The sequence below is a fragment of the Salmo salar genome, chromosome ssa10 (assembly GCF_905237065.1).
Source record: "Salmo salar chromosome ssa10, Ssal_v3.1, whole genome shotgun sequence".
Taxonomy (NCBI): domain Eukaryota; kingdom Metazoa; phylum Chordata; class Actinopteri; order Salmoniformes; family Salmonidae; genus Salmo; species Salmo salar.
This window is the reverse complement of record NC_059451.1, coordinates 31,965,191-31,992,983: the sequence shown is the minus strand read 5'-3', so window position 1 is coordinate 31,992,983 and position 27,793 is coordinate 31,965,191. Positions and strand designations below refer to the sequence as shown.

Here is a 27,793-nt window from a genome sequence, read left to right as displayed (position 1 = left end):
AGTAATATTTTGAATTAATATATATATTTTGTAAATGTATAATGTAGGCTAAAACGTGTGTATGCCTAATTGCGATCAATTGTATATACATTAGGTCTATACTTCCCACTGGGCATAGACTTCAGTTCAACGTCTAGTTTTACATTTGGTTGAGTTGTCACCAAACCTAAATTCAACGTGAAATCAACAAAACATTTCACCATGTCATTGGATTTAGGTTAAAAGTTGGTTGAAAAAAAGACAACATTTCCTTATATTGATTACTTTTTTCAAATCCAATCAGTTTTCCACACTGATTCAACCTCACCACGTCGATTTTTTTTGTTGTTGTTGAAATGAGATGGAAATGACGTTGATTCTGCCATTTTTTGCACAGTGGATTGTCTATGGCTATAGCACTTCAAAGTAGTCCTAAAGGTGCTTTTGAAATACAGGTTTTTCATTCATAAAGTGATGTCAGTTTGAGTCCGTGTCTGTGATAGGTCCGTTGCTGGTTCTGCCTGGTCTCTGGTTGTTTTTTTACTTGTTGGGGCTGTGGTGTCCAGGGGGAGGAGTGGGCCGGTTCTCGGAGTGCTCCTAGGGAAGCGCATAGACAGAAGTTCGCATCAGTTTGTCTTCCAATTCAGTCGGTCCAATCTCAATAGCAGCCACACGGCAGGGACGGACGCGCTGCCAGAACTCAGGATACCCAGACAAGGTTCAATCCTCCAGAACTGCCAACACGCACCACAGCTGTAGTCCGATTATCACCACACCAGAACTGACTCGAGGAATCTATCGAACACTGAAAGGACACATTTATTGTATTTTTTGTTTGATTTAGTTTTTTTATTGTGTTGGTCACAGAAGTGTTGAGCTGGTTGAGAGAACGTTCCAAATTGTTTTATCATCCCTAAATCTGAAAGGTAAGACGGAGGCTCATTCACAAAACATTGTATATTTAGGCTATCCATATGATCACTGCTTTATATACATATTCCATGAAGTGAACTTATGATAAACCACATCGATAAAAAACTGTTCTATAAAGCAATAAGCTTGCGCTTTTGTAGCCTATTAAGTCTAAATGGTTTGTGGAGCGCTTTTTGGAGAGACCGTTCCATAAAAAAGAAAAACAGAGAGGGACTCTCCGAATAAAGAACGCTTGCCTTTGAAACGTCTGCCAGATAGAGGGGAAGGGGTTTTGTGGTTTACAACTCCGGGAAGTTAAGGATTTCAAAACACATTTCAATCAAGCCTGGGCTCGCATGCTCTTTTAATTTGGTTCCCTTAGTTTGGCTGTATTTCACAAGGCACGATGAATGTCGCGTGAAAAGTATGAACCTTTGAGGGAGTTGAAAAGGACACGCGGAAGGCAGTGTCCGCGCACTCGGGGTTCTGAGTCTGAGGAACCCTGCTTTGTGCCCGTAACGGAGTTCCCATGCTCTCAGGGGTGACGGAGCACCCTCTAAACCCGCCAGACCCAATTCATCAATATGCGTTCTCGCCCCCTTCTATAGTACGTGGCATACGTTCTCTTCACTGGCCCTTTTTTATAGTGGTGCTGCGGATGAACATGACACAAATTTTGGGAAAATGTTAGACTGGCCTGGGGCGTCAGATTTACAATAGGAGAGTTTTCGTTTTACCAATGAGCAAGCCCGTGCACCTGCAAGTAGCCTACCGCTATCCTGCTCTGATTCCTCACCCACACACCCTCTCACATTTGGGGAGCCTACACAAAATCCCCTCTTAAAATCAGGACAAAGTGCTATTGAAATGTATGAAAAGTAGTAAACATAATTTTTTGTTGCATTTTTACAAAGTTACTTACTAATTTCTCTCTCGCGATGTTTTTAGACAGGCTACTATCTTATTGTAGATAATAACATGTATTTGAGTTGAAAAAAATATATATTATTGATAAAAAGTGTTATTCGTTTAAAAAATATATTTGTAGCCTATATAAAATATAGGCAATATATACTGTGAATTTGAATAACTGTATTTAGAAGCAGAGAGAAGCCACACTGCCTCCCGTACTTTCTCAGGAGAATGAATAATGAACAAAAGTATGAAAATGGGAAGGTCTGTGTTGCATACCGTAACTAAACCGTGATTTGCATATGAAAACTCTGGGCTGAAAGAATTCCGCCAGTGTTGCTACAGCCATTTATGCCTCCGGAGAAGTGACGGGCTGCAGTGTATATACAGTCTCCTCATTGCCTTCGCTTTGTGCGGACCGCTGGAGTGGGATGTCACGTCCAGAGTCGTTGCTGGAAGATTAAGGCCATAGCGACAGGTTTTTATTCCCTTCCTTAAATTATTCATCATATCCACACCCTCTCCCAGTGTCCAGGACATTCACTCTGCGAAGCCCTCATTATGCCTCCTCAGATGGACACAAGCAGAGACAGTGCCATCAGACTGGTGGCCGTCTCTCTCCTGAAGAAGGGGTCTGTGCTCTCTGTCCAGCGGATACGTGATTGACTCATTTTCCATGATGCTGGTCTGTGCCCTTATCGTTGATATGCTGATTGGCAGAGAGTGGACGATTTCTTTCCCATTGTGCTTTTTTTGGGCTAATCTTGTGTGATCTGCCCTTCATTCCGATGACAGCAATGAATTGCACATCAGTCAGAGCTGCACCCCTAATTTGAATGGCTCATTTGTAGCGCAGTAATATAAACTGCCCCTGCGACCTGACATGCTCCACCATGCATCATTCCAGGATGCAGTGCTAACTGCAGGCCTCACTCAGAAATGGACCATAAAACAGAGAGACAGAGAGCGAAAGGCAAGGATGGAAAATACAGTAGACTACCCTTTCTGAACATGCTATTTTGCCAGGAGCAGCAGCATAGTCTTTGTGGGCTGATGATGATGTAGATGGTTTAGAGACAGAATGTGAGTGATAATGTAGATTTATACACACTCTGGGTGAGAGGAATTTGACGGTTTAGAAGACACATGCAAATAAACTCTCATTCTGCGCAGACAAAAGTTCTGCTCCTGGACAGAGGCCCTAAACCACAGTCTCTACCAATTCATTAATGAGCTGTTTGGCTCTCCTAGAGCACCAGACCTGCTCTGGGTTTGGCTGTCCATCAGCATGGGCCCAGGTTATGTGTGATTGGTTCCATCTCAGGCTCTGAGCCCTCAGCCCTGCCTGCCTGTATGTATCCCCAATGCCCCGGTTGGCACTGAAGTGACAGCACATCAGTGATGGAGTCTGCTACTGAAGACCTACTGACCATAAATCTGCCTTCAGAGAGGTTTTAAAAAAACACAAAGCGGCTCCAGGTCCTGTGAGCCCTGCCAGGCGTCTCTTTGGGAGGAATCCCAAATGTCTCTTTATTTGTGTTGAAATTAGTGTCTTTTTCCCTCCCGTCCTGCTAATGAGCTCCATGTGGGAGCAGGCAGGAGGTTCACCCGTCCTAACAGAGAGACATGGAGCTGGGGCCGGCAGGCTGGAGGGAAGATGGAGCTGCAGGACTGGGGTTGGGGTTGGGGTTGGGGTTGGGGCTGAGGCTGCAGAAGGAGGGAGGCAGGGCGACCCAAAGAACACATTGGAGGGATGGAGAGATGGAGGGGGGATGTGGCAGTGTAAGGGGTGCCTAGTATACACACTTGCAGGCGCGCATGGCCGTACAGACACAGGCAGGCAAGCACACAGACATGCACACGCACAATCTTCCTTTACATACACATGCTTATACATTCACATGTGAGCACATTCATATACACATGCACGCAGAGGTCCTCACACACACTCCACATGGTTCTTTTATGTTGGACAGTTGGAGGGTAGGACTACTGTAGTGCCCTGTGAATGACAGGTGTAAGCTGCTCTGTTGTGCATACATGTTCGCTGTCACTCAGAAATGGCTCTATACACAGATTATATGTGCTAGTCATCAGTGTGTGCTGGCTTCACATTGACTGACTGCTGGAATCCCAGCTCAATCACGCACACTGACTCACCAACTGGTATCAAACAGCACACACACCAATGACCACAACAAACACCTACACCCTACAACCAAACTGACCATTCACGGGATGACTTCTTCAACATCTCAGTTGTTTGATGTATGGATTGATTGAGTATATGGTTGATTGATTAGTTGATGAGATTATTCTTCACTTTGCTTTAATCTTAGTTGATGCATTTATATGAACTAGATGATTTGGTGCTATTCCAACGACTATCCACCTGGGAGGTGATAGTATAGTTAGTGTATTGTGTTAATATTGTTATCTGGCTGAATTGTCATTCACGTAGTTCTGTTAAAGGCATGATAAAGGCACAGAGTGAACACTGCATGGTTCATGTTGTTGTTGCCATATAGGAATTCAGGTGGAACTAACTGTCATTTAGGTGGTTATTACATAGTTATTACTACAGGTTATACAGTTAAATTGTGACAGACATACTTATATTTCTATCATTAATTATTCTTTCTGCATAAGCTGTTCAGTATTATTCACTATGAAGAAAAACAATGCACAATACAGTATTTGAGTACATTGAGACATCAAGTTGTTTATGATGAAGTGATGTTATTATGTGGCTCAGTTGCTAGGCTTGTGGGTTCGATTCCCATGGGGGACCAGTACGAAAAAGTATGAAAATGTATGCACTCACTACTGTAAGTTGCTCTGGATAAGAGCGTCTACTAAAATGGAAAAGTCATGAATAGACCATTTCAGTTTTCACATAGAAATAAGTTGCATTTGCAAAGTATTTGAAGAAACTGGAAAACATATACCAAGCAAGTATTTTTATATTCAACAAGTATGATCAGATTAACTGTTTTGTACATTATCAGACTCAAGTTACAAATACTGGTAAACACTCAAATAGGCTTACATTTAGTCCAATTTTATTCACAAAAGTAGTGTATTGTATTAGCGGACAGATATAGACGTCTTCAGCGCGGGCAATATTTGTTTTTTCTCCCCCCTTGGCAAAAGAATCGCAGCACCCCCACCCCCAAACTACTTTCCGCGGCTATGCACAACTTCACATTTATTATGCATTAGGCTTTTTTCTTTAATGACCAACAGTGTTTCAAGTTTTGAACAAAGTTCCAGTCAGAGTGAAACTGAAAAATAAATGAATATATAAATAAATAAAAAACGTCAGCAAAACAAAGTCGGCTCTGCCTTCAAATTATCCTCCCCCAAATTACGATCATACATTCTCCCTCACTCTAATTAAACATTAGGCTTTATTTGTTCCAGATGCAGCTTTTTTGAAGTTTTATTTTGGTAAAGAGAGCTAACTCCATGGCCTGAGCAGTCTCATGCATTCACAACCATTCCAGATTCCAGCCTGTCTGTGCTGCTCCACACAACCACATGGCCCAGACATTAGCACAGTCAAATCCAACTATATTAATGTGAAGGTGTCATCTTTCAGCAGTGGCTCATACATGGGATCTGAGTCTGGATGGAGGAACGTAGCATTTAGTGGTAACACTTCTCAGACTTGGGATACTGCAGCACTTTGACCAACTCTAACCAAAGCCATTGGTTTGAATCAGTATTACCACACGCGGTGGGCAAGTTGCTTACATTGGAAACAGCACATCAAGTGCATGTTGGGTTATGCTAAATATGTTGGCAAGCAAATCTGATGGACGATACCACACTAACCATTGAGAGAGCACATATCCCATATCGGATTACATCAGTCTGATAGTGTCATTGCGTGGGCTTAGTGCAGAAGGGACTGGGAGAGTCTTCTGGGAGCCTCTGTTCTGTGTATTGGGGTTCCTGTAGAGCTCTGTACATACCACCTCAGCGCTGTCTTGAGTATTAATAGACATTTCTTTGTTCCGCCCAACACGCTTCTGAAATGGAATGAGACAAGCTGAGGAGCTAAGGATCTCCTCTCTGTGAGTCAAACCTCAAAGTACCACTTAGAAGGCTTTCCTCCGCCTCTCTGAAGTCTGACAGGATGATGGGAGGCTCAGCTCAGGCACGAGGGGAGATGGATACACTGACATGAGCTGTCGAGGGCTTTTCTCTGTATTGTGTTTTAAAAGGAAGATAATGTAGTAATGAAGCCATGTTTGTAGCATGGAAGCATGACCAGCTTTGGGTTCTCTGGTTTGACTTATGTCTCTCCAGAGGGAGGGAGGAGAGGAAGGAGAGAATGTCTGTTTGACAAGGACAGAAAGAGGGTGGGATAGAGATTACTGTACATGTGTGTGCGAGAGAAGAAAAAAAAGATGAGCTATATTTGTGGGGAAAAAATACATGGAGAGCTAGGGTGGAAGACAAAGACAGAGAGAGAAAAGGAGGACAAGGAAGAGCGAGAGAGAGAGGGAAGAGGGGTCATTAAAAGGACACACTCTCACTTGCAGTAAATGGCAGTAAAGTATCTGGCTAATCTGCCATCATTACCCTGATTAAATCAGCCGGGATTTGGCTTTCCCATCAGCTGCAATCAATGTGGTCAAATCAATAGACAGAGGATATCTCTGTGTTCCTGAGCCTCAGTAAGCTGCATAGACCCATGTACTGAGCCACATCCCATAGCTGTTAGAGATATCTACTGAACAGTACACTGTAGCTACCAGTGCCAATCTTTCCTCCTCTTCTATCCCCTTAAATGTAGTTTCTTTGACCTTGGGGAACCATTCTCACACTAGCCACTGTCTTTATCTTCTCCCTCTTTCTTGTCCAAAGTGTCTTCTCTCTTTTTGTCTGCCTTCCACTCTCTTTTTGCAAGAGATGGGGCATCTATCTCTCCATCTCTGTCTCTCACTTTCCTCTCTTTGGCAGCGTGTTACTGGTTTCCCTTCCATTCTGTGACTTAACAGGCAAAATTGGAAACACATTTTCAAGTTCTTCTTCCACGTATTGATTGAAAGATTTCCAATATTCACTACACTCTTAAAAAAAGTTGCCATCTAGAACCTAAAAGGGTTATTCGGCTGTCCCCATAGGAGAACCCTTTAAAGAACCCTTTTGGTTCCAGGTGGAACCCTTTTCAGTTCCATGTAGAACCCTTTACAAAAGAGTTCTACCTGAAATCAAAAAGGGTTCTGCTATGGGGACAGCCGAAGAACCCTTTTGGAACCCTTTTTTCTAAGAGGGTACTTTGGCGTTTCTAACTGTTCTGACATTCCTGCATGACTATTTTGTGTGTTACAGGAGGATGAGGCTGTGCTTGGGACCTCAGCGCTGGCCTCTGGGCCTGGCTCTGGTGCTGGGGGTTGTAGTTGGCCAGAAGCTGCCCACGCGAGATGAGGGCCTGTTCCAGATGCAGATCAGAGACAAGACCCTGTTTCATGATTCCTCCGTCATCCCAGACGGCGCCGAGATCAGTGGATACTTGTTCAGGGACACACCTAAAAGGTAACGATTCCAGGTCTATAGCAATATGCAAGATGACGTTTATTGCCATAAGTTTTGTCCTGGAGGCAGAACTGAGCGATTTCCCTGTAGATAAGCCAGCTACAAAGTCAAAATTGGCTTTGTAAAAATTCAACAAAGCTTTTTGGTGTTCATTTAAGGTTATGGTTAGGCATTAGGGTTAGCAGTGTGGTTAAAGTTAGGGTTAAGGTTAGGGTTAGGTTTAAAATCAGATTGTATGACTTTGTGGCTGTGCTAGCTGGTGACCTCCAGAACAAGATTCATGACAAAAAACACTAACCTACTATAAATACAGCCATCACTATCAACAACCATTACCAACATGTAGGTCTACTGCTCCAAACATCTACATGTACTGTATGTCTTATCCTACCAAATACATGAGACCAGGTTGTGTTTGATCGAAAACAAACAGCGCTGTAGCCTTCCCATACTAAATAGCACTGTAGGCTCTGTATGATGACTTACTGTAAGTGGATGCATTGGGAATATGGAATACATTGTAATGGATACCAGGATGAGGAAATGCATTATAGATGAGAAAGAGATGTTCAAGTAATTGAGATAATGTCTGCTAAAAGAGACTCAGGTCATTAGCACTCGGAGACAACCATAAAGTGACCATAGATGATTTCAGTAGTTAAACCTGTAGTTAACCCTATCATTTACCTGGGCACTACTTCTTGTTCATGCAGGTACTACTTTGTGGTGGAGGAGGACAACACCCCGCTGTCTGTGACGGTGACACCATGTGATGCTCCTCTGGAGTGGAAGCTCACCCTGCAGGAGCTGCCTGATGAGGCCAGCGGAGAAGGATCAGGTAAACACCAATTAGACTATATATACAAAAGTATGTGAACACCCCTTAAAATTAGTGGATTCGGCTATTTCAGCCACACCTGTTGTTGACTGGTGTATAAAATTGAGCACACAGCCATGCAATCTTCATTGATGAACATTGGCAGTAGACTTTCAACATGGCACCGGCATAGGATGCCACCTTTCCAAGTCAGTTCTTCAAATTTCTGCCATGCTAGAGCTGCCCCGGTCAACTGTAAGTGCTGTTATTGTGAAGTGGAAAAGTATAGGAGCAAAAACTGCTCAGCCGCGAAGTGGTAGGCCGCACAAGCTCACAGAATGGGACCGCCGAGTGCTGAAGTGCATAGTGCGTAAAAATCGTCTGTCCTCAGTTGCAACACTCACTACTGAGTTCCAAACTGCCTCTGGAAGCAACGTCAGCACAATAACTGTTTGTCGGGAGCTTCATGAAATGGGTTTCCATGGCTGAGCAGCCGCACACAAGACTAAGATCACCTTGTGCAATGCCAAGGGTCGACTGGAGTGGTGTAAAGCTCACCACCATTGGACTCTGGAGCAGTGGAAACTCGTTCTCTGGAGTGATGAATCATGCTTCACCATCTGGCAGTCCTGATGGACGAATCTGGGGTTGGCGGATGCCAGGAGAACGCTACCTGCCCCAATGCAAAGTGCCAACTTTAAAGTTTGGTGGAGGAGGAATAATGGTCTTGGGCTGGTTTTCATGGTTCGGGCTTGGCCCCGTAGTTCCAGTGAAGGAAAATCTTAACGCTACAGCATACAATGACATTCTAGACGATTCTATGCTTCCAACTTTGTAGCAACAGTTTGGGAAAGGGCCTTTCCTGTTTCAGCATGACAATGCCCCCGTGTACAAAGCGAGGTCCATACAGAAGTGGTTTGTCGAGATCGGTGTGGAAGAACTTGACTGGCCTGCACAGAGCCATGACCTCTATCCCATCGAACACCTCTAACCCATCAGTGCCCGACCTCACTAATGCTTTTGTGGCTGAATGGAAACAAGTCCCTGCAGCAATGTTCCAAGATCTAGTAGAATGCCTACCCAGAAGAGTGGAGGCTGTTATAGCAGCATAGGGGGGGACCAACTCCATATTAATGCCCATGATTTTGGAATGAGATGTTCAATGAGCAGGTGTCCACATACCTTTGGTAATGTAGTGTATATGGGAATTCACATAGATATGATTTATGGAACTATTCGCTAATGTAAATGGGACTATTACAATGTAATTAAGTTGTAAAACGTGCAATATATGATTAAGGTACAACAAATACATAAACAATAATTTCAGAAGTATATCAGGATCAACAATAACTAACATTAACATTTGATTGATGTGGTTTTGAATAAAATTGGAAAGACACTCTACATTTTGTTGTGTTTGGGCAGCGTTGGTGGTCTGCTTTTTTGGTGTGGTTGTGGTATGGTTATTAACTTACACAGTGTATGAACTGACCACACTTGATGTCTGGATTGACCACACCTGATTTCTGTAGTCTGTGAAAAGATCACAGAGCTCTGAGTAGAACAGACTGCCCTTGGCTGATTGGTTGGCTGGTTGGCTCATTGGCTGGTTGGCTGGTTGGTTGGCTGGCAGACAAATACAGTGTATAAGTAAAGAGTTTAGAATGTGATTAAGCCTTCTACATGAATCCCCCATAAACATCTTTAGATAGCTAGGTACAATAATCCCCTTGTCCACTACTGACATATACTCCTTTTGCCCTTCAAATTGAATACTCCCCCCCCCCCCTCTCTCTCTCTCTCTCTCTCTCTCTCTCTCTCTCTCTGTCTCTCTCCTCTCATTCACACACATTCAGACACTCTCTCTCTCTCTCCCTCCCCTCTCATTCACACACACTCGGACTCTCTCTCTCTCTCTCTCTCTCTCTCTCTCTCTCCCTCCCCTCTCATTCACACACACTCGGACTCTCGCTCTCTCTCTCTCTCTCTCCCTCCCCTCTCATTCACACACTCGGACTCTCTCTCTCTCTCTCTCTCTCTCTCTCTCTCTCTCTCTCTCTCTCTCTTTCTCCCTCCCCTCTCATTCACACACACTCGGACTCTCTCTCTCCATCTGGACAGTGTTTTTGAAACACAAAAATGTGATCAACTCCCTCAAGCCCAGTCCCATTAGAGCACATACATGGACTGCAGTGGTGGTTTTAGAGTGTACATATGTGAGGGTGTGAAAGTACATGTGTACACGTGTATGACTATATGCATGCACATGTGTCTCTGCCAATTAATAAATGGGCTTTTTGCCTGATACTGACTACTTTTTTGATGTTCACTGTCCTAATATATTACAGAATAGAGACTAAATACTGTAACACAGTAATGTGCTACATGTGCTACACATGGCATCTTAACATAGACCAAGGAACCATTCACATATAGGTAGAAGGCGATGTGTGTGCACGAGTTTCCAGTGAACACTGTAAATATACAAATGCACAACTTCTCTATCTATTCATTTGTTTACTCCTCTGTTTGCTGAATGTCTCAGGCTCAGATTGGATCTTTTAGCATTTCTTTAGAACACCGTTGAGCCCACTCTCTGGATGACAAAGATAATATTATGGTTCTAAGCACAACTGAAATAAGGCCTGGGCCTCTTTGTAGCACAACGTCCCAGGAAGGGCCAAGTGAATATTGGCCTGTGATCTTTTGGGATGTTTAGAGATGTTTAGAGTGAAAGCATGGCTGCTGGTTTGTGAGGGGCTAATTGTCTGCCTCGGAGAGAGCTTCACCATGACTTCACTAGGATCAACACTTTAAATGGGTAATTATTTACCACCTATGGAAATTATTTTACTTCAGGGCCAAACATAAAAAACAAAAACATTAGGGGATGTTAGAAAAACATATCTCAGGAGAGGATGTGGTTGCTGTGATATGAAAAGAAGTAATGTTAAGTCTTCCTGTGTCTCTGTGTGCTTTCCAGGTAAGCCGGAGCCCCTGGACCAGCAGAAGCAGCAGCAGGTGACAGTGGATGAGGGCACAGAGCTCTTCTCCTACAAGGGGAATGATGTGGAGTCTTACGTGGCTACCAGCTCTCCCTCCGGCCTCTACCAACTGGAGATGCTCTCCACAGAGAAGGACAGCAACTTCAAGGTGTACGCCACCACCACCCCAGAGTCTGACCAGCCCTACCCCGAGCTGCCCTACGATCCCCGGGTGGACGTCACCGCCCTGGGCCGGACCACTGTCACTCTGGCCTGGAAGCCCACCCCCACGGGCGTTCTGATGGGCCAGCCCGTCCAGTACTGTGTGGTCATCAACAAGGAGCACAACTTCAAAAGTCTGTGTGCTGCCGAGGCTAAGATCAGCGCTGACGATGCCTTCATGGCCGTTCCAAAGCCAGGCCGGGACTTCAGCCCCTTTGACTTTGCCCACTTTGGCTTTGTCCGCTCAGACAATGACTTTAACAAGGACCGAGGTCTCACCAGCAACAAGATCTCCCGCTCCTACACAGCCAAGCCCAAGGCCTCGGACATACAAAAAGTCTGCATCGGCAACAAGAACATCTTCACCGTGTCGGACCTGAAGCCGGACACTCAGTACTACTTTGACGTATTTGCTGTGAACTCTGCCACCAACACCAGCACCGCCTATGTGGGCACGTTCGCCCGCACTAAGGAGGAGGCTCGGCAGAAAACAGTGGAGCTGAAGGATGGCAAGGTATCTGATGTCTTCATCAAGAGGAAGGGCAGTAAGTTCCTACGCTTCGCCCCGGTCTCCTCTCATCAGAGTGTGACTCTGTTCGTGCACGCCTGTCTGGACTCTGTCCAGGTGCAGGTGAGGCGTGACGGCAAGTTGCTGCTCTCCCAGAATGTGGAAGGGGTACGACAGTTCCAGCTGCGAGGGAAGCCTAAGGCCAAGTACCTGATCCGTCTGCGAGGCAGCAGGAAGGGAGCGTCCACCCTGAAGGTGCTGGCCACCACAAAGCCCAGCAGCAAGCAGCCCTTCCCCTCGCTTCCAGAGGACACGCGCATCAAGGCTTTTGACAAGCTGCGTACCTGCTCCACTGCCACTGTGGCCTGGCTGGGAACGCAGGACCGCAACAAGTACTGTGTCTACAAAAAAGAGGTGGCCGAGAGCTATGGCGAGGAGCAGCGGCGGCGTGAGCAGAACCAGTGTGCCGGGCCCGAGACACGGAGGAAGTCAGAGAAGGTCCTCTGCAAGTACTTCCACAGCCCCAACCTGCAGAAGGCCGTTACCACGGAAACCATCACAGGGCTGGAGCCGGGCAAGACCTACCTGCTGGACGTTTATGTTGTGGGCCACAGCGGTCACTCAGTCAAATACCAGAGCAAACTGGTGAAAACAAGGAAATACTGCTAAAAGACTGCATAGAATAAATCTATTATAAATATATATATTAAAAAAGTTTTATTTAACTCTAAGTGATATTCTACTAAGGAGTGAATACAGACTGACTACTCACACAGCTGATGGGCCTGTGGCAGAGACTGAACTGTTTGTAGAGAGAGATATCAACCTGTATATTTATGTTTACATTTCATTGTTGGCACGTTTTTGGGCGATCCATAGCGAGGTGCTCTGTCGCCTTTGCTTGGGGACCTAGCATCTCGTTGCCAACAGGGAGACCTCCAAGCGTCAGAAAAGAGACTGTTTCATCTTGTGTGTTTCTTTGTTGCTGCATGACTCTTGCGTTTGTCAAAATGGTTTGTTCCTTCAGTTTCAATTCACGTTGACCTGCAGAGATACAATAGCTACCGGCCTTGTATAGTTCTCTCAGTGCATTATTCACATTTAGGATAGTTTTAAATTATTTTATACTTCTTTGCCTCTTTTGGTTTGATTGTTTGATTTATTGGTGATGATGACTATTACATTTATGAAGAAATAATTCAAAATCTATGAGGAAATTGTCGTTGTGGAGACATTCCCTTGTGCATCTCAGCCAGGGTGCGCTCTAGAGCCCGTCTGTAAATGTGTTCTGTGCTGGAGGTCTGTGTTATCACTGTGTTTGTCACATGTACAGATTTGTCCTGCCAATATTCATGTACATAAACACTAAATATAGAACAAGTAATCCCTGTGTCACCCTGGGTGTCATGTTCTTCTGTGGGCTAGTTAACATCACATAGATAGACGCAGGGTGTCAGACAGCAGTGTATCAGCAGAAAGGAGGGTATATAGTGTTTATAGATTTTACATTAGTCCTGCGGTATGTCCTTGTAAGCATAACATGATCATTGACATAAACGATTACTGACATGTAAGAACATTTTAGTATGGACATAATGCATCAGATTAATGGGACTGACGGAGTGAATTATTTGGAGGAACGTATTTGAATGACGGTAAATGTTGTTATATTGCCAGTGTCAAAAGTTATAAAAGGTACAGGTGTAGGATCGTAATTTGATCAACCTGTTGCCGGAGAACTTTCCTGCAATGCAGTGTATTTGAAGTTTAAAAAGGCTTCTGTAGTTTGTAATTTCCACTTAGAAATTTCAGACTTGATTTTCCCTTACAATTTTTTTTATCAGCCCCTACAAAAATGTCCATTAATTATAATCCACATAATAATTTTGTATTTATTTTATTTCACCTTTATTTAACCAGGTAGGCCAGTTGAGAACAAGTTCTCATTTACAACTGCGACCTGGCCATGATAAAGCAAAGCAGTGCGACAAAAACAACAACAAAGAGTTACACATGGGATAAACAAACGTACAGTCAATAACACAATAGGAAATCTGTATACAGTGTGCAAAGTAAGGAAGTAAGGCAATAAATAGGCCATAGTTTATCTGTTGTTAAACTGTCTCAAATTAAGACCCTACATCTGTAGTGTCTACACAGGTACAATGTAGAACTTATGTCACATTAGTGTCTGCAATCGTTTAGTTTTCATGTGTTTTACGATATAGGGTAACACAGTTTTAACCACACTTACAGTATACTTGCCACATGTAAGAGACGAATAGGAGTTCAACATGCACTGACTGACACAGACCTGATTCCACACACATCCACACGTTTTAATTAAGAATGGTCACAAGTGAGTGGAGAAATCGTCTCTGTTGTGGCCAAGTCAAACAGCTGTTCCTTGTGAGTCTCCATGTTTCCATCACAACCTGATCCTGAGCAGCAACGCTCCGATTCACTACCACAACTCCCTGTCAATCAAACGACCTCATTCAGAGGAAGCGCGGGGGAGGCTCCACCTGGCTTACATTAACCTGCTGTTGCCCTGGAATAATGTGGAGGAGCTCCCAGAGAGCTGTGGGAATGTCATGGACAGGCCTGTAAACTCCTACTAATAAAGCCAGTAGGTAGGGACTGCTAGAGCTATGCTCTGGGGGTCAACACAGTCATGAATAAGGTCTGAATGGGAGTAGATGGGTTTTTAATGAAGCCAAGGCACTCCTTCATTCTTTCTGTACTAGTCACTCAGGAGGTATAAGCCTGAAACAAATATAAACCCTCACACTTTGTTCTTGATATACACACAGATACATGCAGGCACAAACCACAAAGTAAGATACACAGGCACATGCAGGCACAAACCACAAAGTAAGACACACAGACACATGCAGGCACAAACCACAAAGTAAGACACACAGACACATGCAGGCACAAACCACAAAGTAAGACACACAGACACATGCAGGCACAAACCACAAAGTAAGACACACAGACACATGCAGGCACAAACCACAAAGTAAGACACACAGACACATGCAGGCACAAACCACAAAGTAAGACACACAGACACATGCAGGCACAAACCACAAAGTAAGACACACAGACACATGCAGGCACAAACCACAAAGTAAGACACACAGACACATGCAGGCACAAACCACAAAGTAAGACACACAGACACATGCAGGCACAAACCACAAAGTAAGACACACAGACACATGCACGCACAAACCACAAAGTAAGACACACAGACACATGCAGGCACAAACCACAAAGTAAGACACACAGACACATGCAGGCACAAACCACAAAGTAAGACACACAGACACATGCACGCACAAACCACAAAGTAAGACACACAGACACATGCAGGCACAAACCACAAAGTAAGACACACAGACACATGCAGGCACAAACCACAAAGTAAGACACACAGACACATGCAGGCACAAACCACAAAGTAAGACACACAGACACATGCAGGCACAAACCACAAAGTAAGACACACAGACACATGCAGGCACAAACCACAAAGTAAGACACACAGACACATGCACGCACAAACCACAAAGTAAGACACACAGACACATGCAGGCACAAACCACAAAGTAAGACACACAGACACATGCAGGCACAAACCACAAAGTAAGACACACAGACACATGCAGGCACAAACCACAAAGTAAGACACACAGACACATGCACGCACAAACCACAAAGTAAGACACACAGACACATGCAGGCACAAACCACAAAGTAAGGCACACAGACACATGCAGGCACAAACCACAAAGTAAGACACACAGAAAAGCCTCTGTTCTGGAGCTCACCCTCTGGTGGGCTGTGTGTGTTTGTTTTCTAACACGGTAATGATCGTGGAGCTTTGATCTGTGCGTTACGTATATATACAGCTGAATGAAGAGTGGAGACAGACATCCATGACCCTGCAGGAGTGGTGGAATGGCGAGACTTGTTCGCCAGAGACCCAGCTTTGATCACTGGCCAGGGTTAGCATGACTCGCCTGCCCCTCAAATTCACTATGCTGGTATGGGAAGTTTGCTTGTCCAGTGTGAACCATCGCAAACTGCTCTGGAGCAACAGTCAGAGTAACGACCACCGGACTGCTAGTTGAGCACAAATGCAGCAGGGACAGACACTATAATATATTGTCAGAGCCACAATTGCTATGGGATGTATTATGCTAGATGTACAGTGCATCCTGCTACTGACCTCAGAGCTCAGTGACACTTGGAAAGAGTTTGTGAGGAAGAAACAGTCGCTAGTGTGGCAGGCATGCATACAGGCCCAGAGAGACAGACACCCATGCACCACACACGTACATAGACACACTAACACACAGCCTCTGTTCATGACACTCTCATGAGATTTGAAAGTAAAGAAGACCACAGAGCGCATCTCAGAGATGATAATCCCTTTGGCAGAGAAAGCAGTGAAACGGTAGACACTGATGACTATCACACACTTTGTGGAGCAGAATGAGGCTAAGGCACCTTGGCTACTATGGGAAAAAAAGATGTGGACGGAGTATGGATTTAGTCAGACATTTCAGCTCCACACAACCTTCATCTACAAACCCCAGCTGAAGGACTCAACCAACGTGGCTGCTGTGATAATACACTAACACTGAATTCACTGTTTAACTGCCAGTAATTTACCATCTAGGAGTGTGTGTGTGTTTTAGTGTGTCTATGTATGTGTGCAATGTGTACTAAGTCTATGTTGGTTTTGTGTATACGTATGAATGCACATGATTTTTCCTTGTTGTGTATGATTGTGTGTGTGTGTGTGATTGTAATACACGAACATGAAAGGCAACATGTGAATGTATACGCTTATTACAGTATGAATGCCCTGTCCCCAGTAGGACCCTCGTAGGGGTGGTCCCTCAGTTCTCTGGTGCTCATAAAATCACTCCTAAGTGCCTGTAATTTCTCACGCTTCATCAGTACTGTAATCTCTGTAGACTCCCTCAGAAGAACATGCTATAACAGGGTACATTGGGGACCAGGGGCTGGCAAACAAAAACATCATTAATCCAGTGACCTCGTAGCTGCAGGAACTGGTTTGCTGGCTGTTTGATGACAGACTTGAAATAGGGGGTTGGGCTGGTGGGGGGACTGGGGAGGGTTGTGAAACAGGAAACAAAAGGTGGCCTGGTCCCTAAACCTACAGTATCAGGTTTAGGTATTTCAACAAATGCACAGACATTTGGAAAATCCTGTATGGAACCATTTGTGTGTTTGCCAAACTGAGGTTTCCCTGTAGTGAAAATATTTACTTAGAAAAAAAGAAACTCTGAAAGTATTTATTTCAGTGCAATCCTCTGCCATGTCCTAAATGTGGGTTATGTGCTTTTTGGCACTCTGAGGCACCATTGGCAGCACAGTGAGCGAATGGTTGGATCCAAAGTTCCATGGCTCAATACTCTTTGGGTTCTAAGTCCTGGTCCTGTTGTCGTGTTAGTGATCCTCTGGTCTTTTTATGAACCTTTTTAATGGTCTGATACAGGGTCTGATATGGCCTTGTTTCTGATCTAACCTGAATATAACCTGAATCTAACAGATAAATGAAATGTTGTTGCCACCTACTGAATAAGGTACATCAACATAAGACCTAATGAAAAGCTCAGGAAAATATTTCTGATTGTGTGTGTGGTCACTGGTCAACAGTATGAGACCAGGATTGGTCTGGATCACCTGGGGGTAGTCAAGCTGAGTGAAAGTTAATGGGGTAGGGGGTCTATAGAGGGTATGGGGGAGAAAGAGGTCATGGCCTTTAATCGTCTCGGTCCTGACTCCCCAGACCATGGTGCTGACAGGGAGGTCAGGAGGGGACAGGAGGGGTAGGGGGGCTGGGGGCACACAACGACCGTCTCAGTCCTCTTGTCACGTCATCCAATAGGTCCACCTAGACTTCCTACTGGCACTTCCATAGGCCTGTTCTTATATAATGTCAATGGGTCTTAGAGCACCGCTGGAACATGACACAAGGCTACTGGTTAGACAACCTCTAATACAAAGGTGAACTGAGAAACAAATACACAAACAGACGAGGAGAAACAGATAAGAATTTGAAAGAATATGAAGATGAGTTACTTCAAGTCTGGTGTGATACAGAAATAAAGGACAATTTCCAGTCTGTCTAGGCCTAGCCTCCTACTAGAATATACTGTGAGAAAAAAAAGTGTTGTAATAACAAATTAAAAAGGTTTGGTCTCTTTAAAAAGAGAAATCTACATAAATAAGACACAGTTTAAATGGAACATGGAACGCAGAGCCATAATGCTGAAGGAAGTCATTATGATAAGCAAGAGTTACAAACACTGTAAACAACACTATCACAATGCGGACACAATGCTGATTAGAAAGAAAGGAGATTTGTTCAAGGTCTGCATCCAACAACATACACAGTCCTTCAGACAGTCAATACACACAAACAGACACAGTGTACCTGAATACTTGATAACACTAATCTCTGTTGTGCAGGGTGAAAGTCAACCAATCGAGGTGGGTGATGTATTTCTCCCTCATTAATGGTCAGAGATTGAGTTTGAAAGGACGCATAATGTATTTTTGTATACTCTCTCATCCAGCATTCACGTGTGAAGTTACTAAGACTGTGTGAAGTCCTCCTGCAAAGATGGTTTCTAAATACATAAAGGTATACTTTTTAGTTAATTCATCATACTCTGACATAGATAGGAAGATCGCAAGGCTGCTGGCCCACACGGCATCCCAAGCCGCGTTCTCAGAGCATGTGCAGGCCAGCTGGTTGGAGTGTTTACGGACATATTCAATCTCTCCCTATCCCAGTTTGTTGTCCCCCACTTGCTTCAAGATGCCCACCAGGGTTCCTGTACCCAAGAAAGCGAAATAAATGACTATCGCCCTGTAATAGTCACTTCTGTTATCATGAAGTGCTATGAGAGGCTAGTTAAGGTTCATATCACCTCCACCTTACCCGACAAACTAGACCCACTACAATTTGCATACCGCCCCAACAGATAAACGGATGACGCAATCGCCATTGCACTGCATACTGCCCTATCCCATCTGGACAAGAGGAATACCTATGTAAGAATGCTGTTCATCGACTACAGCTCAGCCTTCAACACCATAGTGTCCTCCAAGCACATCACTAAGCTCGGGGCCCTAGGTCTGTACACTGCCCTGTGCAACTGGGTTCTGGACTTCCTGACGGGCCGACCCAAGCTGGTGAAGGTAGGCAACAACACCTCCACTATTCTGATCCTCAACACGGGGGCCCCACAAGGGTGCGTGCTCAGCCCCCTCCTGTACTCCCTGTTCACCCACGACTGCGTGGCCACACACGTCTCCAATTCAATCATCAAGTTTGCAGACAACACAACAGTGGTAGGCCAGATTATCAAAAACGACGAGACAGCTTACAGGGAGGAGGTGAGGGCCCTGGCAGAGAGGTGCCAGGAAAATAACCTCTCCCTCAACGTCAACAAAACAAAGGAGCTGATCGTGGACTTCAGGAGACAGCAGAAAGGGCACGCCCCCATTCACATCGACGGGGCCGCAGTGGAGAGAGTGAAAATATTCAAGTTTCTCTGCGTGCGCATCACTGACAACAGTGCCTCTTCAATCTCAGGAGGCTGAAGAAATTTGTCTTGGGCCCCCAAGGAATGGCCTGTTCCCCCTGCTACCATCTAGAAGCTGGAGACAGTACAGGTGAATCAAAGCTAGGACTGAGAGACTGAAAAACTGCTTCTATCTCCTGGCCATCAGACTGTTAAATAGTCTCCACTAGCCAGCCTCCACCCAGTACCCTGCCCTGAACTTTAATCACTGTTACTAGCTGGCTACCACCTAGTACTAAACCCTACACCTTAGAGATTGCTGCCCTATGTACATAGTCATTGAATACTGTCACTTTAATAATGTTTACATCATGTTTTACCCAGTTCATATGCACATAATGTATCCTAGTCAAGGCTCATCCTATATAACTAATGCTATACACACCTTTACTATTCATATACTGTCCATAATGCCATCATATACCTATATATATTTTTATATTCCGGACTCTGACATTGCTCGTCCTGATGTTTCTTAATTCTTAATTCCTTTCTTAAAATGTTTTGTGTATGTCTGTATTGTTTTGTATTGTTAGGTATAATTGCAATGTTGGAGCTAGAAACACAAGCATTTTGCTGAACCTGCGATAACATCTACAAAATATGTGTACACGACCAATACAATTTGATTTGATTTGAGGTTAGGAGGTATATGAGATCTTCAACAAAAAAAGTGCAATCCCACTGGATAAAAACTGGTTTAATCAACATTGTTTCTAAATAATTTCAACAAAAACATTTAATGTGATGATGTTGAATCAATGTGGAAAACTGAATTTTGTATTTTTTCACCCAACTTTTAACCTAAATCCAATGATATGGTGAATGTTGGGGGGGATTTCACGTTGAATTCACATTATTTGACAACTCAACCAAATGTAAATCTAAACCAAATGTTGAACTGTTCCCAGTGGAATATGTTTAGCTAAGGATAGCAAGGTCATCATATTCTTGTGCACATGCACGCACACACACTTGCACATACAGAAGCAATAAAGGGAATATGGGGGCAGCAATTGGATCAGAGTACCATAGTTCCTTGAGAAGTTATTTTAAAGTAGTGGAAACACAATTGCTGATTTTGCTCAGTGTTGGCCCTACAGCAGTAACTGATATTATACACCCACCATGAGTGGGTTCCTACTGTTAGACCAACACTTTTAGCTTCTATCATAAGCGGTTCATAAAACTGTCATTATAACTGTCACAGCGGCATGACCCAAACCATACCCAGGTAAGCTAGTTTGGTAGAGGTACAGTAGGTCAACCCAATTAGCCTAGCAGAAGTGTATGTGATGCGTCAAAGGAGTGCAAAAGGGGGTCCATTTCCTGTAGTCCACAATCAGCCCCTTTGTCTTGCTGATGCTAATGTGGAGGTTGTTGTCCCTTCACCACACTGCCAGGTCACTGACATCCTCCTTAAAGGCTGTCTCATCTGCATCTGTGATCAGGCCTACCACCGACGTGTCGACAGCAAACTTAATGATGGTGTTGGCGTCGTGTGTGGACACGCAGTCATTCCTTTTGTCCAGGTGGGAGAAGGCAGTGTGGAGAGCAATAGAGATTGCGTCATCTGTGGATCTGTTGGGGCAGTATGTGAATTGAAGAGGGTCCAGGATGTCTGGGATGATGGTTTTAATGTGAGCCATGACCAGCCTTTCAAAGCATTTTATGGCTACATATGTGAGTGCTATGGGGCGATAGTCATTTAGACAGGTTACCTTGGCGTTCTTGGGCACAGGGACTATGGTGGTCTGCTTGAAACATGTAGGTATTACAGACTGGGTCAGGGAGAAGTTGAAAATGTCTGTGAAGACACTTGCCAACTGGTCAGCACATGCTCTGAATACGCGTCCTGGTAATCCGCAAATCTTAACCTATTTAAAGGTTTTACTCACATCGGCAATGGAGAGCGAGATCACACAGTTGTCCGGAACAGCTGGTGCTCTAATGCATGGTTCAGTGTCGCTGCCATCAGCTGCCATGACTGTTTATGACAGTATGTTATATAATTATCTGAATTAATCATAGATAAAAGCAATGTTATGGTGGAAATGTAATAAAGCTTTCAACTAGTCCTGTCAAATAGGCATACATTACACTGTTTATATATATATATATATATATATATATATATATATATATATATATACACTACCGTTCAAAAGTTTGGGGTCACTTAGAAATGTCCTTGTTTTTTAAAGAAAAGCACATTTGTTGTCCATTAAAATAACATCAAATTGATCAGAAATAGTGTAGACATTGTTAATGTTGTAAATGACTATTGTAGCTGGAAACGGCAGATTTGTAATGGAATATCTACATAGAGGCCCATTATCAGCAACCATCACTCTTGTGTTCCAATGGCACGTTGTGTTAGCTAATCCAAGTATATCATTTTAAAAGGCTAATTGATCATTAGAAAACCCTTCTGCAATTATGTTAGCACAGATGAAAACTGTTGTCCTGATTAAAGAAGCAATAAAACTGGCCTTCTTTAGACTAGTTGAGTATCTGGAGCATTAGCATTTGTGGATTTGATTACCGGCTCAAAATGGCCAGAAACAAAGAACTTTCTTCTGAAACTCGTCAGTCTATTCTTGTTCTGAGAAATGAAGGCTATTCCATGTGAGAAATTGCCAAGAAACTGAAGCTCTCGTACAACGCTGTGTACTACTCCTTTCACAGAACAGCGCAAGCTGGCTCTAACCAGAATAGAAAGAGGAGTGGGAGGCCCCGGTGCACAACTGAACAAGAGGACAAGTACATTAGAGTGTCTAGATTGAGAAACAGACGCCTCACAAGTCCGCAAAACACCAGTCTCAACGTCAACAGTGAAGAGGCGACTCCGGGATGCTGGCCTTCTAGGCAGAGTTCCTCTGTCCAGTGTCGGTGTTCTTTTGCCCATCTTAATCTTTTCTTTTTATTGGCCTAGAAGGCTCTGCTTAGAAGGTCAGTATCGAGCAGTCGCCTCTTCACTGTTGACGTTGAGACTGGTGCTTTTCTTTCAAAAACAAGGACATTTCTAAGTGACCCCAAACTTTTGAACGGTAGTGTATATATACATAGGCACATTGAAGATATAAAAATAAATAAATAAAAATAAGAAGAACCAAAGTAAAGACCTGATCAACTTTAGATTTGCATATGTTTGTGGTTACTGTTAGTCATCCAAAGTTAGAGGACAGAGGGACTTCAAAGTGCATGAGCATCCTTCACAAAATATGTAGCTTCTGGTAACAAACTTTGAACCAATCAGGACGCCTGCTAGTCTTGCAGCAAGAGTGGAAATTTAACCTGGACCGAATTACAGAGAACACCCCGCTGCAAACTCTCGTGTCTGTGCGAAAACAGACAATAGTCATTACTTTCCCCGCTGGCATAGTTTCTAATGATCACATTAGGGATCCGTTCAGAGCAATGACAATGTTGGGAATGTATGTGCCAGATAGATTTGCTTTGAAATCGTCTAATGTCCAGGATGGAATCGGGCTTTACACGGCGAGACGAGTGAAAAAGGTTTGTTTTTTTGGACAGGACAATTTTGTATGTTTTGGGCATGAAGAAACGTACCAACGTGCAAAACCCATTCGGTGAATGGGAGAATTTCTGTTCGTGTTTTGGGATCTTTTTACGAGTCGCTCCCAAAATCTCAAGCCATAGCCTACTTTAATGCTGCTCTGAGGTGCAGTGCCACGTAGATACTGTAACTAGCTCACTCCATAACAATGTTCACTTAGATCTCAACTCTCGTGTGTTACACAGTAACACGTGTTGATACATATTGAACACTTACTAATTTACGTTTCCTATGCTGTCATTTAACTTGCATACTCAAAATGTACACTATTGTAACCAAGTTAACAATGTTACAAACAATGGTGGTTGAAAATGGTGCAAACAATGTTTTTTACTGAAAGTTATTAAACACTGCAAATGACCAGGTTACCAAACGTTATTCATTAGGCAATCTCACATTGGTCAAAACTTTGAACATGAAGGCTTCATTCATGAGGAGCACATCTTGACCACACCCCCTCTTGTAGGGTGTTTGAACTAGGCTACTACAACTAGTGGGTCCAAAGTGAAACGCATAGGATGGATTCATGAACAATACTATTTATTATAATACTATAGTCCTATACTGTTTTACAATGTTTACTACTACATTATTTTTGGCATCTATTCCATCGCACAATTTATATCTGATTGCCTTCACATAGCCCCTGACAATTCTGGAAAATACCTCCAGTAAAAAAGAAAGACAAGAAAATGAATATCTTGTATCCTCAAATTCTGACAACGTGTGTTTTCTACAAGGGGGAAAAGTTTGGCCCTTTTGCTGGAGAGAAGAAACTACCGAGTGAGCTGGATGAGAGCACAGACACCAGACTGATGTGGGAGGTGATACTAAAACAGACTACCTACACTCCTTTAACTCTGCAGTCACAGCACAGCATGTTTCTCCTCATAAGCACAATAAATGGATGCTAAATGAGTATACTTTTATATAATACAATAAATAATATTTATTTTCATTGTAGGCCTACTATTGAAATGAAAGGGTAAATAGTTGAATTCTGTGGCAGTTCAGATACAGCACAGGTGATGCTTAATTGGAGCTTCTAGTTTGATGCACATACACTTGTTGACTGTAGAGTCTTGTTTTTGTAATGAATCTTGGTTTGGCAAACTCCACCCGCATCGTGTGCCTTTGTTATTCAAAGTGCAATTATGTTTTATCCCCATCATGAGGTTTTGAATTTATTTGAGATAAGGGACAATTTTAATTAATTTTAATTTCAGATCAGTGAGATGATGTTTATTTTCTGTGTAGTTAAAAGTACAAGTAATTGATTATATGTCAGCCATAAAGAATTCAGGTGTGGTCTGAAATTGTACACTGAACAAAAATATAAATGCAACATTTAAAGTGCTGGTTTCATGAGCTGAAATAAAAGATCCCATAAATGTTCTATATGCACAAAAAGCTTATTTCTCTCAAATTCTGTGCACAATTTTGTTTACATCCTTGTTAGTGAGTATTTCTCCTTTGCTAAGATAATCCATCCACCTGACAGGTGTGGCATATCAAGAAGCTGATTAAACAGCATGATAATTACATAGGTGCACCTTGTGCTGGGATCAATAAAAGGCCACTCTAAAATGTGTAGTTTTGTCGCAGAACACAATGCCACAGATGTCACACGTTTTGAGGGAGCGTGCAATTGGCATGCTGACTGCAGGAATGTCCACCAGAGCTGTTGCCAGAGAATGTAATGTTAATTTCTCTACCATAATCTACCTCCAACGTCATTTTAGAGAATTTGGCAGTATGTCCAACCAGCCTCACAACCGCAGACCATGTGTAACTAGGCCAGCACAGGACCTCCACATCTGGCTTCTTCACCTGCCTGATGGTCTCAGATGAGCAACCCGGACAGCTGATGAAACTGTGGTTTTGCACAACCGAATCTACAAACTGTCAGTTGTCCTCACCAGGGTCATGACCTCACTGCAGTTCGGCATCGTAACCAACTTCAGTGGGCAAATGCTCACCTTTGATGGCCACTGGCACTCTGGAGAAGTGTGCTCTTCACGGTTGAATCCCGGTTTCAACTGTACCGGGCAGATGGCGTCGTGTGGGCGAGTGTTTGCTGATGTCAATGTTGTAAACATAGTGCCCCATGGTGGCGGTGGGGTTATGGTATGGGCAGGCATAAGCTACGGAAAACTAACACAATTGCATTTTATCGATGGCAATTTGAATACACAGAGATACTGTGATGAGATCCTGAGGCCTATTGTCGTGCCGTTAATCCATCGTCATCACCTCATGTTTCAGCATGATAATGCATGGCCCCATGTCGCAAGGATCTGTACACAATTCCTGGAAGCTGAAAAAGTTCCAGTTCTTCCATGGCCTGCATACTCACCAGACATGGCACCCATTGAAGTGTTTGGGATGCTCTGGATCGAAGTCTACGACAGCGTGTTCCAGTTCCCACCAATATCCAGCAACTTCGCACAGCCACTGGAGAGGAGTGGGACAACATTCCACAGGCCACAATCAACAGCCTGATAAACTCTATGTGAAGGAGATGTGTCGTGCTGCTTGAGGCAAATGGTAGTCACACCAGATACTGACTGGTTTTCTGATCTACGCCCCTACCCTTTTTTAAGGTATCTGTGACCAACAGATGCATATCTGTATTCCCAGTCATGTGAAATCCATAGACTAGTGCCTAATATTTTTTTTTTAATTGACTGATTTCCTTATATGAACTGTAACTCAGTAACATCTTTGAAATTGTTGCATGTTGCATTTTATATTTTTCTCAGTGTAGTATAATCATCTAGTAATCTATAACTGTCATGTTATATTGGATAGAACCACATTGTTTTATATTACAGGGTTTTTCATGGCAACTGTGATTTAGTTTGTAAACAGCATCTCCAGATGAACACAAAGCTAGATCAAGAAGCTAGGTCTGTATGGAAGTGAGATGTTAATTCCAGCCAACAGTATTTCATGTCCTTGATAGGCATGTCTGTTTTCCGTTTCAGGTCCGAGGTAATAAAGGCGATGTGCTCTATGTTTTGGATGCCAGTAACCCTCGCTATGCCAACTGGCTGCGTTTTGTCCATCAGGCGCCATCACAAGAGGAGAAGAACCTGGCAGCAATCCAGGTACAGCCCCACGCTGAAGATAGTAACACCTTCAGACATATCTACAGGGAGAGACACAGATACAGCTGGGTATCAGCACATATCTCTGAGAGAGAAGGGGAGAGAGAGAGAAATAAAGAGAGAGAAGATGGACATCAGAGAGAAAGACTAGAAGAGAAGCGAGGGAAAGTTAGTGAGAGTGAGTTGAGATGGGTAGTGAGAGTGAAATGAAGGGGAATGTGGATTTTTTTGTTTTGTCTGCCGTGCAGACAGCTTGTAAGATTGCACCATGTGTTACTGATCAAGCCTGCCATATCAGAAGTAGATGTGATGGTGGTTCTGTCTGATGACTGTATGAGATGAGGCGTCTTTCACAGCTGTAAGTAACTCTCTCTCAAAGTGTCTGAACTTCTTATGAAAATCTTCTCTAGTGCTTTGTGCATCCCTTACATTAAAATGTAACAAAACATGTCAGTCTGTGATTAAGATCAGATGAATTATATCCATAAACCCACAAACACATACAACCCATACACAATCAGATCTATTGGCCAAAGTCGTGAACACACACACACACACACACACACACACACACACACACACACACACACACACACACACACACACACACACACACACACACACACACACACACACACACACACACATAAGTCAGGGCTTGGCCTGGGACATCTCAGCTAGAGGAAAAAGAAAAACCGTGGTAGAAGGGAAGTAGAACAGAACCTGTGATCTTCTGGCTGACTTTCTGTCATTAATGCCAGAGTGCTAAAGTGATCACTTTTTCAAAGGTCATTCATGTGTGTTAGAGCTCTGTGTTACATCAAAAGTTTCATTTATTGTGTTTCTCTGTTAAATTAATATAAATGTGTATTTATAAATGCCTTAGCCAAAAGAAAATGACGCTTTGATTTGATTAGACCGTGACCTTTAGGATGTGGAAGTTAATGACGACATGTTTAGGAGTTGGAGTGTTTGACCTTCGACCTTAATCAAGCCTCAGCAGACGAATGTCTAGGTTTATTGAGTTCAACCTTCAGCTACCCCTTTTTTCCTGTGTGTGTGTGTGTGTGTGTGTGTGTGTGTGTGTGTGTGTGTGTGTGTGTGTGTGTGTGTGTGTGTGTGTGTGTGTGTGTGTGTGTGTGTGTGTGTGTGTGTGGGGGGGGATTATGGTTCTGATCTCTCAGGACGGAGAGAATATATTCTACCTGGCAGTGGACGACATTGAGACAGACACAGAGCTGCTGATAGGCTACCTGGACAGTGATATGGAGGAAGAGTCAGAGGAGGAGGAAGAGGAAATCATCAAATATGAAGATGAAAACAGCAAAGATGCCAAACATCTCGTTGAAATGGGTAAATGCCTAACAAAGTTTTACCTAAACCTTCATAAACAGTGTTTTGTCAGTCCAACTGTTTATGCTTGAAGTGTGTAATGCTTGCACACAGCTTATACTCACACATAGCTGATACTTGATACTCACACATAGCTGATACTCACACACAGCTGATACTCACACACAGCTGATACTCACACAAAGCTGATACTCACACATAGCTGATACTTGATACTCACACATAGCTGATA

The 27,793-nt window shown here is 43.5% G+C and overlaps 2 protein-coding genes across 2 annotated transcripts in view; both read left to right on the top strand.

Moving 5' to 3' along the window:
* Window positions 1–403: 403 nt before the first annotated feature.
* Window positions 404–13,268, top strand: LOC106560250 (protein NDNF). Its single transcript, XM_014122915.2, has 4 exons — window positions 404–905; window positions 7,147–7,350; window positions 8,064–8,188; window positions 11,154–13,268. Exons 2-4 carry the CDS (start codon window positions 7,151–7,153, stop codon window positions 12,551–12,553), a joined length of 1,725 nt encoding a protein of 574 aa, XP_013978390.1. The 5' UTR covers window positions 404–905; window positions 7,147–7,150; the 3' UTR covers window positions 12,554–13,268.
* Window positions 13,269–22,768: 9,500 nt separating this feature from the next.
* LOC106560247 (PR domain zinc finger protein 5) overlaps window positions 22,769–27,793 on the top strand; it is a 50,989-nt gene continuing 45,964 nt past the window's right edge. Inside the window, exons 1-4 of the mRNA XM_014122908.2 lie at window positions 22,769–23,037; window positions 23,839–23,922; window positions 26,086–26,208; window positions 27,393–27,561. Coding sequence (XP_013978383.1) covers window positions 22,939–23,037; window positions 23,839–23,922; window positions 26,086–26,208; window positions 27,393–27,561 — 475 coding nt within the window. The 5' untranslated portion in view covers window positions 22,769–22,938. The remainder of the gene's footprint in view (window positions 23,038–23,838; window positions 23,923–26,085; window positions 26,209–27,392; window positions 27,562–27,793) is intronic.